Raw genomic sequence first — 12,808 nt, 5'->3', positions numbered from 1 at the left:
CGGGGCGGGGGAGCCCGGAGCCGCGGGACCGGGGAGCCCTGAGCCGCGGTGAGCGAGGGCCTGGGCCGGGCCGTGGGAATCCGGGCACGGGGAGCCTGGGCTGTGCCGGTCGCGGAGCGGGGGAGGCCAGAGCCCGGCTGGGCCTGGTGGCGTTCGGCTCCGGGGACGCTGAGCGGGGCCCGGCCCAACCCGTCCCGGCCTAAGGCCTTCGGGCACGGGGGAGCTGGGCCGGGCCCGGCAGAGCCTGAGGTGCCCAGGCACGGAGGTCTGGTCTGTCGGCCCCCAAGTTGTCCCTGTAAGACTGGAGCTATCCGGGCACGGTCTGGACCCGTGGGGCCTCGGGTGTCCCGGCCCTGAGACAGGGACCCGGGCGCGGGGCGATCGGTCTCTCTGGTCCAGTTCCATCAGGTCCTTGTTCAGGGCACCCCGTGGTGGAGTTGTGCTTAGACTGAGCACCCTTAGGCTGAGCTTAAGGCCAGCGTCTCCTAGAGGGATATAGAGCAGGACTTGTGGCAGTCAGGCCTAAGAGAGGCTTTAATATCTGTTGTGCTGATACCTTGTGCTTTCTCCCTTGCCTGCAGGAGGCCCGACGCATGTGCTGAGCTCTCACTATGAATGCTATTGTTGCCCTCTGCCATTTTTGTGAGCTCCACGGTCCTCGCACCCTCTTTTGTACTGAGGTTTTACATTCACCGCTTCCCCAAGGCGCAAGCAGCGGGGACATCTCTGGGCAGAATGAGCAAGCAGAGGAGGAAGAAGGTGGTATTCAGATGAGCAGTCGGATCCGCTCGCACAGCCCCGCAGAAGGTGCCAGCGCTGACTCCAGCAGCCCAGGGCCAAAAAAGTCAGACATGTGCGAGGCAAGTGTGAAGATCTGTGTGCGGACATCAGCGGCCCTTGACTTAACCTAAGAGCTCTTAGATTCTCTAATGCAAATTGTACTATTTAAGAGAGACCAAAAAAAAGTGATCTGCAGTAATTTTGTACATGACCACCAGTACCAGAAGATCTCCAAGTCCTCATAAACTATAGTGATCCTTGACAAGAGGATGAAGGAACTGCTCTTGAGTATATAGACCTTGTCGAGATGTGTTTTGAGGTCTCTTTAAGCCCTGTAATCTGTGATTCTCTTGTGTCTGAGAAATGCTTTCCTCATCCTTGAGGAGCATTTACTTTCTTAGATTGGGTCTGGTCACTTATTAATAGTAATTTTAGGAGCAGTATTGATTAGGAACCAGGAAAAAATGCAAAAGCAATTGAGAAAATTTATATTCTCAGTTTTTCTCATGCTTGTCTACTATTAGTACTTGTTCTGAGTTATTTGTTACTTATTTTCCTTTAGTTTATGGCCAGTTTTGTTAGGCCAGTTGGTTTCACAGCTGCTGTTAACTGAATTTTACCACTTGTAGAGCCAACACCAAGTTCACAATCAAATTAAATAGTGGCAAATGAGCATAACAGCAGAGGAAGTATATCACATAGAGTTCTATGTGAGGAGCTGTGTTCAAATCCTGACCCTGACACCTATTTCTTGTCTTTTAGTATTTTTGTTCTAATCTCTATGTGTAAGTGACATTTCCCTATGTTTTGCAGGGAATATACATAGGCGTTTGGAAGCTTTAGAAAACTGCATGCTCATTTATGGCTGGATTTGCTTTTCTGTCTTCAGGGTTGCCGCTCTCTTGCAGGAGGACATCCTGGATATGTCAGCCACGACAAAGAAACTTCAATCAAGTATGTCAGTCACCAACACCCAAACCACCCCCAGCTGTTCAGCATCGTGCGCCAGGCCTGTGTTCGCAGTCTGAGCTGTGAGGTAAGTGCCTTGGAGTCCTTTGTGGCCTTACGTATCATTTCAAATAAAGGATAGTGCTTTGCTCGTCCTGTCTGGTCTGTGCAGCCTGAAACAAAGAAATGGAGGTGGAAAAACAGACACGCAAGTCTGTTATTTCCAAGATTAGTTCTAATTTTTAAGGTTGATATTTGATAACTTTGAGGATTCTTTCCTCTCACCTCATGAGACCAAATATTTCTTGGTTTTGCTCCTATGTGTTTATTGTTTTTCTTTGTAAGATAAACTTTTTTTTGTAAAAACATTGGAATCTGTTGTTTAGTGCCCATAAACATTTGATCTTTTTAAGTCATTAAAATTCAGCATTTCGTAGAAGGAAAGGGAGAACCTTACAGATTAATGAGTGTTTGTGTGTCAGGATCAGCAAATTCCTTTTTGGATTCTCAACAGCACTGTAGTTGAATAGAGCTGGGTTCTTAAAACACAGTTAAATTGAAGGTTTTCTAGTGTTTGTTGGATACCTCTGGAGGTCTCTTTGACCCCGAATTTGGATAGTAGCCTAAAAAAGGCTTGTTGTATTCACCGAGTGTGTGTTAAAGAGCAGGAAGCTTTTCAGTTTATTACTGTTTCAGCTGTGTGATGTGCTTAACTGCCTTGGTGTATGTGTCCCTCCCCTTCAGGTCTGCCCAGGACGTGAAGGTCCAATTTTTTTCGGAGATGAACAACACGGTTTTGTGTTCAGCCACACCTTCTTTATCAAAGACAGCCTGGCTCGAGGTTTCCAGCGCTGGTACAGCATCATCACTATCATGATGGACCGGATTTACCTCATCAACTCCTGGCCTTTCTTGTTGGGAAAAATCAGAGGCATCATTGATGAGCTTCAGGGCAAAGCACTTAAGGTAGGTCAGTGCACAGAGGCCATTTGACTCAACGTTAGTAAAACAGTGTGCTGGTTAATTTACAGCTGAGTCAAAAAGCTGATCCAGGTCATTGCAGCCAGAGGGGTCATTAAGGTTGGCACAAGGGACAAGAGGATGGTGCGTATCTGGGGCTGAAGGAGAGAAGGAACAGGGTGCCCCTTTCATTTTAAGGCAGTCATAACACTTTTCATAGACCTAACTGCTAGACGATAGCTCTGTTAGAAATGTAAGTAACTAAAGTTGTGAAGGAAAGTTATTTTGGAGCACAAATGTTACTTCATGATAATTTTAGGCAATCTAAGAATAAGATGTCCCTCCCCACTCTTTTCTCATCATTTACAGTGTATTTTGGATGATTGTATGTGACGCACCCTTTTCACTTCATATTTTCATCGGGGTTTTTTGGATCAGGTTTATGTAAGCATTTTATCTTTTTCAGTCTCTTATTTTGCCTTTCCTCTGCGGTGCAGGTGTTTGAAGCCGAGCAGTATGGGTGCCCTCAGCGTGCCCAGCGGATGAACACGGCCTTCACTCCCTTCCTGCACCAGCGCAACGGCAATGCGGCCCGCTCCTTAACATCACTGACCAACGATGAAAACCTGTGGGCGTGCTTGCATACTTCCTTTGCTTGGTAATGCCACTTGCATGTCTAGCTTCTACAACCCCTTCAGGAAGAGAATATTGCCATATTCTGAAAGGGTGGAAATGTGATTCGAGCGTTTGGTTTTTTTTTTTTTAAGATAAGAAGTTGGACTTTGCTAAGTAGTCTCTGAATTGGGAAGAGCTAAGCACAGAAAGACAGTAGCTTTTAGGGAAAAAAAAATTCTTGTTGCTTTGAAGTAAACCTGCTAATGTGCCTGCTAATGGAAGCCGTGTCTATCTAGATGGAAAGGCTTTGCAGAATAAAAGTAAGTATGGAAGACAGGTAGAAGCAATGCTCCTACCACCAGTGTGTTGTACTTTGGATTCACACTTGAAGTACAGCGGCAGTTCACCTGGAAGTGCCCCTGTTTTGTGACAGGCCGCGTGGGAGGTGCAGCTGTTTGCACAGCAGTATGCCTGGGAGTCCAGTTGCTCCAGTGCCTGACTTACTTATCCAACTTCCCTGGAGAGCTGCCACAGAGAGGGTTGCAGCTCTGTCGTGTGACTTGGGTTGGGGATGAGTACGTTGCACAAAGTAATCACAAAATGGTGGGGCTTTGAGTGGCGGTGCTTGCAAGATACGTTGATAGTTACCACACCGAGGAAAGCACAGAGATGTGTCGAAACACAAATTTTCTGCTTCTGTTTCTTTCAATGTCTCCAGGCTTTTGAAAGCTTGTGGCAGCCGACTTACAGAGAAGCTTCTGGAGGGAGCACCCACAGAAGACACTCTTGTTCAGATGGAAAAACTTGCAGGTGAGCTGGAAGTTTCCAGAGCTGGAAAACCCTCTGAGAATGCTGCGGATGGTAACAGACCAAGTCCTTTCGTCAGCATCATAAGCACAGCTATCTCCCATCACCTTCACCGCAGTGTATTCCCTGTAGTACCTGATAGGGAGGTGACTGACAGGAATGTGAAATCAAGGCCCTTGGCCTCGTAGGTGCTCTCCATGCACATGTGGTGTTTGTTGCTTGAGGAAGAGTGTTGCAGCATTGTGATGATTGTTCTCTTTGGCTGGGTTGGCCCTCCCAATGAGTATCTACAGCCAGAAGAATTTGCAGTCACAACATACAGTTTTGCTCCTTTTCGACATAATTTCTAAGATTAAAGGATTGTGGTTTTTTTTTTTCTTGAATTATTTTATTAATCCATTTGGATCAGTTTCTACAAAGCCTGCCTCAAAGCTTTGGCCATGACCTTTAAAACCAGAATAGAGAACACATAGCTGGTCAAAAGATGTGACCTCTTGACCCTTCATTGATTATTTCATACCTGAATTAGTGTCTGTGACACTAGTACTTTCAGGTCCTGTGTTCTGCTCTCCCCACATACTGCCTGCAGTGTGTGCAGGCACTTCTGAGGCAGGTCCTGTTCCTAGAAAGCAGCAATTTTTATGACCATCTGCCTTTTTTTTTTGCTAGATCTGAAAGAAGAGTCAGAAGGCTGGGATGGTTCCGAGGAAGAAGAGAAGCCTTCTTCCCAGCCAGATGTTGTGGAAGGGCAGGAGCTGTCTAAGTGCTCACCTGAAACATCTCTGATGCCAGATTGCAACAGCTGGAACGTAGCTCACAGAAGGTTGTCTGTCTTTCGCTCTCTCAGGCACATGAGGCAGGTAAGAGACAAGTAGAGTTACTCCCATGCTCAATTCACAAGCTAATAACCCCTTTTTCTCCTGATAATGTTTTTTTTAAAAAAAGATACATTTATTTCCTGCAGTCTGCACGTCTTTCCTGGCTCTGTGTTAAACACAGTGCCTGCACAGCTAGTAACAGGGTGTGAACTGCATCTCTGAGGCGATTCCCTTCCTCTGAGATCATGTGGGCCTCTGGTGATCATTGGTCATGTGGGATGGCATCATATGATTTCTCTCAAACTCTGCACTTTTCTTCCTCCCAAGAGTAGTGACAGTAATTTAATACAGAGGTTGCGCAGCATCTTCAAAGCCAAGTACTATTTGCTTAAAACAGAAGTGCTTCAGAGGGGGGAAAAAACTTACGAACAAAACAAATGGTTCTGTACAGCTCTGGCTTTTCTCCAGTGCTTCCAGTTACCTGGCTGAGTGGGACGGTTCAGTGCATTTGACCCACAGTCTGTTTCACACCAGCTTATTTTCCTGGACACTCCTGACAAATACCTGCTTTATCTCTTTAGCCTCCTTTTGTTCTGTTGTTTCCTAGTTTAGAATGCTTGAAGCCCTTGAACTACACCACTGTACTGCAAGTGTGTGCCTTTGGAGGCTTGTCTAAGAATATTGTTTCACCTTTTTGTGCCTGAATCGTTGTTGTGAATATAACCCAGATCAGAGAAATGCCTGAAATTTATTATTGTCTAATAGAAATTGTTCAGTCCCATTGCAAATGGGCCTGTGTCCAGCTTAGCAAACCCACTTAGGCCAACAAGTGAGCTGATTCATGCAATCTAGCCAGAGCACTGAAGGATCTGGAGCAGCTGAGAAATGAAACTTGTTTTCTTAATGTGCCTGATACTGAATTGAATCAGTGGTTAGGCGTGTTGGCAAAGTGGTACTTTGCTGCTGTTTGTTCTTGAAACCATAGATGGGAGCGAGTATCGCTTTGCATGACAGTCTGATGCCTTTGGCATCTGTCAAAGAAATGCTTGATCCTGGTGCTGTGGTTTAGAGCTATTACTCTGTATGCAAGACCTGCTAAATTCTCATGTTCATTTCTGCTGCTTGGTTCTAGCCATTTTCATATGTGACAGTCGTGTTTTGGACAGGGCAAACTGGACATTTCACTAATTTTCATAACCAATGCAGATTTATTTTTTTATTCCAGGTTCTTGGGGCATCAGCATTCCGCATGCTGGCTTGGCATGTTCTGATGGGGAACCAGGTTATCTGGAAAGCTCGAGACATGGATCTTGTCCAGTCTGCTTTTGATGTGCTACGGGTAGAAACCTTTTCCTTTGTTTCCTGACTGCATATTTTTACATGCATTTCTATAGCAGTCCAGGCCATCTGGGACATGTAATGTTGTGGAGAATGTGTGTTAAATGATGTGGTTTGGGGCAGGGAGACAAACCCAAAACAAACCTAAAAAATCCCTCAACCTTTGGATGTCTTCATTGTCCTCAGCAACTGCATGGTCTTTCATGCTAAGATACTTCTGAGCCCCCAAATCAGGGGCGTCTGCCTGAGCAGCACTCCAAGTCTTGGCTGGCCCACGAAATCGGGGGGAAAACTCTGCTTTACTGGTTTAGCTCCAGTGTTTCTCCTGACACATTTCCTTCCTTCTGTAGACTATGCTACCCGTTGGCTGTGTGCGGATCATCCCCTACAGTGACCAGTACGAAGAGGCATATCGGTGTAACTTCCTAGGGCTTAGCCCCCACGTCCAAATCCCATCCCACATACTATCATCTGGTAAGAACCTGTTGTAGAATGCTCTCCTTTCACTATATTATTAAAGATTTTTTTTTTTTTTTAATTAAGTATTGGCAGATAGTCTAACAATGCTTCATGAACTAAAACCTGTATTACTTAGTAGTTGAAAGGTGTGACACCTGCTTTAAGCACTGATCATACCATCGCTGAGAGTTCTTGTTCCTGTGGAAGAAAGGTTAATGCTGGGCCAGATATTGTAAGCTGACAGAGCTGTGCTTTCTCAGAGCAGGGTGTGTAGCTGTATTTTAGAATCTGGGCTAGTACAGTTAATGTTCTTTTGGGCTCTTGTTGCTCTAGAGTTTGCAGTCCTTGTGGAAGTCCGCTCTGCTACCCGGTCCAGTCTCTACCCAGCTCTGTTTGATGATGAGCAGTCCCTCAACAAGTACGAGTTTGTTGTCACCAGCGGTAGCCCTGTTGCAGCAGATCGAGGTGGGTGATTTGAAAGCAGAAAGAACCTCTGTCACTGAGGTTAAAAGAGCATCCTAATCTTTAACTGGGTTTTTTTATGCTGTTCATGTACTGACCCTTAAGGAAGTTTGAATAGAAGCCAGGTCAGTGTACAACTAGGGTACTGCTATTTGAGGTGAGGTTTATCACAGTCCATTTAATTATAAAGGGTTTGCTCTACCAGATCAGCATTTTGCTTATGACTTTTCAGAAATGAGAAATGAATTCTGTAATGTGTATAGTAGCAATTGTAGGGAAATTTTTCAGTAACCCACAATGAACACTTTCTATCCTGGGTACTTGTGTGTTTATTTTGAGTAAGTCTTGCTTGCAAGGACCATGACATTACTCATCACCCATGTTCCATTTGATAGACAAGTACAACTGATACAGAAATGCACAGACTTTTTTTTTTTTTCTTCCTACTTCATTCAAGGACTTGAATACTTGCACCTAGATGTGATTTGAGTCAGGTCCATCAGGTTCCTGTTTTCTGGGGAGTCTTAATTTAGATGAGTTGGCCTCACTGCCTGTCTCAAAAGACTTGACAGATGGCTAATCCCTCCTGTTCTGTGTTCTGAAGATAGAGGTGCAACGCAAAGCAGAAACTCCCTCGCTCTGTAGTGTTCTTCCTGTGCTCCAGCAGCCGTTGTAGGTCCCCCATGTATAATTACAGTAGTCTACTTTGCATCTAGCCATGGGTATGTCCAGAATCTTCTGGACAAAAATAGTTACTGAAAGGTCTTTTCTCCACCACGGCATCAAACTTACTAGGCCACGATCTGTTGGGAGAATAGCCTCCTAGGGAATTCCAAAAAGTGGTCCAGGAAAGGAATGCCTTGGGTTCACTGTCCCTTTCTTTTTATACTATATTCTGGAACTTCCCTTAACGAGAGGAATATTAAATCAAGAGTAAGTGGAGACTGTGAGGTTTTATATTTTTTACATTAATGTACGTATGTCGTACAAAGCATGAAGATTTTTCATAGCTTTGCATTTTTTAATGAGTTTTTGATACGGGACTAGAAACAAAAAAATCTCAACAGAGGTCCCTGAATCTGTGTGCATGTCTCAGGATTCTTCACAAAATTCTATGTTGCTGCTTGGATCAGGTATTTTTCTAGTGGTGTGATCTTTAGCTCCTCTGCCATGGAGATGAAATCAAGGCAGGCCACTGGGGGGTATATTTTTCCACCTTGTAGAATAGATAGGTTTCTTCCTGACTCAAGGGAGGTGATTATCTGTGAACTAATCAAGCCAAATTCTGTGTTGAAATTGGCTGTGCTGTTATTAATAGTGTAGCTTCCTGCTTATAGAGGAAGCTGCATGAATGCACCAGACCAAAGCCCTGGTGAAAAAGGAGTGCAGATCAGGGCTCTTGAACAGAGTAAGAGGTGGAACAAATGTCTGTATTCTTGTTTGTAATTCCAGCAGGTGTTCAAGCCCAGGTTATAGCAATGGACTAGGTCTTGCTGACAAAGGTGTAAGTGGGTGACCTACAGCTTCTGTGTCCTCTTTCTTACCCTTTTCCCTCTCTTTCTGATCCTGTAGTTGGCCCTACGATTTTGAACAAGATTGAAGCTGCCCTGACCAACCAGAACCTTTCTGTAGATGTTGTGGATCAGTGCCTTGTTTGCCTGAAGGAGGAGTGGATGAAGTAAGTACAACTAACTGCTTTCAGAGAAAGAGCTTTGGCACTAAACCTGGAAAGTTACAGCAGAGTACAGGACAAACCTGTAGTCAGTTACCTTCTGCTTTACTACTGAGAGTAGCTGGCTTTACTGTTGGGAGCTAAGAGTATCGGAGTTCTACTCTAGTTCTAACTCTTTTTCTGGCTTTCAGCAGTTCTTAACCTTTATGCTTCAGTTCATGCATCTGTACGTTACCTGCATGACAATACTTGTCTGCCTTACGTACGTTACGAGGATTAAGTATGCAAATACATAGATGCCTGTCAATGTGCGCTATATTCCAGTGCAGGTAACATGCCAAACAGATGTCATGACTGCGCCTTCAGGCACTACATTTCACAGATGCAAGTAGATATAAAGGAAGACCAGTCATGTGAAATAATTCATTGAACACTAAGATTTTGTGAATTTACTTGAAGGCCAGATGAGCACTAGACTGTCTCCCAGGGAGATTCCCAGTTGTCACAATTAATCGTTTTACTTTTCGCTAGAATGAAAAAAACAGATTAGAATTACGCATATCACTACTGAAAATGAGTCATTCCCCTAACCCCCCCCCTTTTCTTGTGCTTTTCTTCCCTCCACTTTCCGCACTTAAAGCATGAGAATAGTCTCCATGGGATATTGTTTGAAGCTTTTATTAACATTTAGTTGGTACCGAGAGAAGCTATGATCACTGTTCATCCCCTGATTGATGCATTCAAGTCCATCATAATAGTGACGGGTGTTTCTTGTTTCTGCAGTAAAGTGAAGGTCCTCTTTAAATTTACTAAAGTGGACAGCAGACCCAAGGATGATACCCAAAAACTGCTGAGCATTCTGGGAGCTGCAGAGGAGGACAACGTCAAGCTTCTCAAGTTCTGGATGACTGGCCTGAGCAAGACATACAAGTCCCATCTGATGTCAACAGTTCGCAGCCCAACATCCTCAGAGTCCCGGAACTGAAGGGTGCCCAACCTCTCTTTGCTGCCTTCAGATAACGGCAGGGAACCCCGAGTTACCGCTGCTGAGCCTGCAGCTTGTGCTTTAGGCGGACAGTGAAACTTCGTCACTATTCTTCTGGTCCTCAAACTAACTTGAAGAGTGACTTGAGTCTTTCCTAATTGCTGTGAGACTGGATTAATAAGTGCTAATAAATAGTGCTGCTGTCTGTCCTGAAACTCAACTCTAAGTCTAGACCTCCACACTTAAGTTTAAAATACAGCAACTCAAAGAATCAGTGTGAATTAATTAAAATCCCATACTGTCATCGTTAAGCATTATGGTGTGGCAGTAAGACCTCAGCTTTAGATTCTCTTGGCAAGACTCAGATACCTGTGACAACGTCCGGAACTCCTGGGAGTGGATATAGTTAATCTCTCTGAATCCCACATAAATCTCCTAAATACCTGAGAAAACAAGAACCAAAAATAAGTGGCATGTCACAGGGTATGAATCACATGTAAATTATTTCAAACCACTTTATGCTCGGATTTAAGAGGAGACTATTTTCTGCTGTAGCATAAGTCAGGATATCCTATCGGAGTCCTGTCACTCCACTTTATTTATTTATATCTTAACTTGAGACAATTTCAGCACTCGCTTTGGAAATCTTGTCTGGGAGGGAGAATTGAAATGTAAAAAGTCTCAAAATGCAGCCTGCTTGCCTCTAGAGGGGAAAATACTCGCCTCGTTTTGCCTGTGGCTGCAAAACTTCCAGGGTAATGAAGATAACCTCGCCAGGAGAAGGTTGCTGCTGTTCATCTGTCTTCAGAAATAGTTTTTTAGCTTCCTAATTAAGTTAAGCAGAAAAGATCCAACCTGTAGGTGCTCCCTTCTTATATAACTCTATAGTAAACATTTTTGCTTAATAGTTTATGGAAACATTGGTGCATTTTTAAAATTACCTAAACAAGATATTCCTCATCTGTATTGTAAGGAATTACTGTTTCTGTTGTGAAGTCTGCTGGGTTTTTTTGTCTTTTTTTTTTCTGAATCATTGTTGGGAAAACTTGATGTTACCATATACGTTTTTAACAGGCTAGAGGCAGGTTTTACCAGGTGACCTTCTACACTCATTCAAACAAGACTCAAGCTCAGAGGGGATGTTCCAACTTGTCATGAGTTCTGTTCTTATGTATAAAATATGCAGGTTGATTTTTGTCTGGAACATCTGTAAAATGGCAACAGGCATTAAATCTCATTAAGAGCTATTTTTGTAAAATGGACAAAGCCTGGTTTTGTGTTGATTTTTGATGTGTGTGTGTGTTTGGGTGGGAGAAGCAGCAGTTGATTCCTGTATCTTAGACTTGATCTAATTTACAGAATTTAACAGGTCTTTTCCTCTTAGCTTTTTATGTATTAGTTTCTTGTACATACGGAGCAAGAGATGCTCAGATACATTAATTAAAAAATGCTTGAGGGGATATAAACAACTTCAGGATATTCAAACAGCAAACATGCTTGGAAAAAGGCATTACTCTCTTATTTCAAGCATGTATTTAATTTCAGGTTTTGCAAAAAGGTGTTTCCCAATTGTCAGTAAGGGAACAGGAAACAAAAGAGGTGCCCAAGCTTTATCCACAGGAGAGGAATTTTGAATAATACATGCCTCTTGCTCCCTGTGTGCTAGCTGCTAGTCATGAGGGAAGAGCAAAGCCCATTACTAGTGGGATAAAAGTGACAGATGTCATTAGAAAAGCACGGACTAGTAAATCAGAATTTCCAGCGCTAGGTTGGTGCCTGCTCTTGTGGCTACCTAGTACTCTTTATTCTTCTACTTGAAAGCTATTCCGGTCCAATTCAGAGCTGCATAACAACAGGTAAGGCATTATTTGGCATTTGGACCTTGACTGCTGAAATGTTTCTGGGTTTTAAGAACAGCTCTCCCAAGCAATCCAACATTAAAACCTAGTCTTTAACCCACAGTTGATGCATGAACACCCACTGGCAAAGCCCATGTTTCTGAATAGAGGTTTGGTTTCTTCCAAAACAGTGATCCTAAGGTCAAGCTTGAGGTTTCAAACTCTTCTTCCATGCACTTGTGTAAGCAGCAAGTTTTAGGTGATGTCCATTGGCCTCTGTCTTGATCTGAAACGGGACCATGTCACGGACAGCCAGACCCTGGATAAATGTATCCTGTTTGAGCCAAGGCAAGGAAACCACTAACTTAACGTTTATAAAATGCCCACAGGAAAGAAGGGAGATAGTTGCTACATCTGTGAACCCAGGGCTCCTGTGTAGCATAAAAACAGATGTGCTTGCCTGCCAGAACAGATCTATATGCGGGATTACCAAATAGTTGTCTGGGCAAGTTGCTGCAGTTTGCAGATTAGGCCGCAGGCACTCCTTTTGCTGTCAGTGATAGCTGGAATGTGCACGCTCCTCTTAGCGCAACTTAATTAACCAAAAAGCATGTCCGCAGCCATCTTTCACCACCCTCCTTCCCTCTAACCCATCCGCCTTAAAGACAAACTGATTAAAGCAGGATGTTTCTTTATTCTGATGTGATTTCCTTTCCCACGTGGCGGAGCAGCGCCTACCTGGGAGGGAGGTGGGAGCAGCGAGCGCCGCAGCTGCGGGCGGACAGGCAGAGACCTGCCGCTGGTGCTGGGTCACGGCTTGGGCTGTGGGTACAACCAAAGCCTTTTCGCACTGGTTCTGCCACCCCTGTCCCCTCAGCCAGGCAGGATCCGGCTCACGGGGTCTGTTGGGTTGTTCGCAGCAGGCGGCTGGTGCCTGGGGGAAGGTTAAGGTCAGCCCTCCGGTGCATCCAGGAGTGCCCCCGGTCCCTCCCTACCCCACCCCACAGCAGCACAAGCCGCCGGGTGTTGGGGGGCGGCTGCGGCCCCTCCACACCCACGGCCCAGGCGGCGGGCGGCTCCCTCAGGAGCTTTCCCGCCTTCGCCGCGCTCCGCGGCTCGGGGCGAC

At 44.8% G+C, this 12,808-nt stretch overlaps 1 protein-coding gene across 2 annotated transcripts; it reads left to right on the top strand.

The window, feature by feature from the left end:
* Positions 1–11,104, top strand: FLCN (folliculin). Of its 2 annotated transcripts, XM_026859080.1 has the most exons (12): positions 1–48; positions 582–860; positions 1,670–1,816; positions 2,473–2,694; positions 3,186–3,346; positions 4,022–4,113; positions 4,780–4,970; positions 6,154–6,267; positions 6,617–6,740; positions 7,059–7,190; positions 8,760–8,865; positions 9,643–9,844. In XM_026859080.1, exons 2-12 carry the CDS (start codon positions 612–614, stop codon positions 9,842–9,844), a joined length of 1,740 nt encoding a protein of 579 aa, XP_026714881.1. In that variant the 5' UTR covers positions 1–48; positions 582–611. The 2 variants fall into 2 exon arrangements, with proteins under 2 accessions (XP_026714881.1, XP_026714882.1); XM_026859081.1 differs by lacking the exon at positions 1–48 and having other exon boundaries at positions 612–860; positions 9,643–11,104.
* Positions 11,105–12,808: the final 1,704 nt, after the last annotated feature.

This window comes from Athene cunicularia (assembly GCF_003259725.1).
Source record: "Athene cunicularia isolate RWA chromosome 14 unlocalized genomic scaffold, athCun1 chr14_part1, whole genome shotgun sequence".
Taxonomy (NCBI): domain Eukaryota; kingdom Metazoa; phylum Chordata; class Aves; order Strigiformes; family Strigidae; genus Athene; species Athene cunicularia.
Note: the sequence above shows the minus strand (reverse complement) of the source record. Positions and strands in the feature narration are given on the sequence as shown.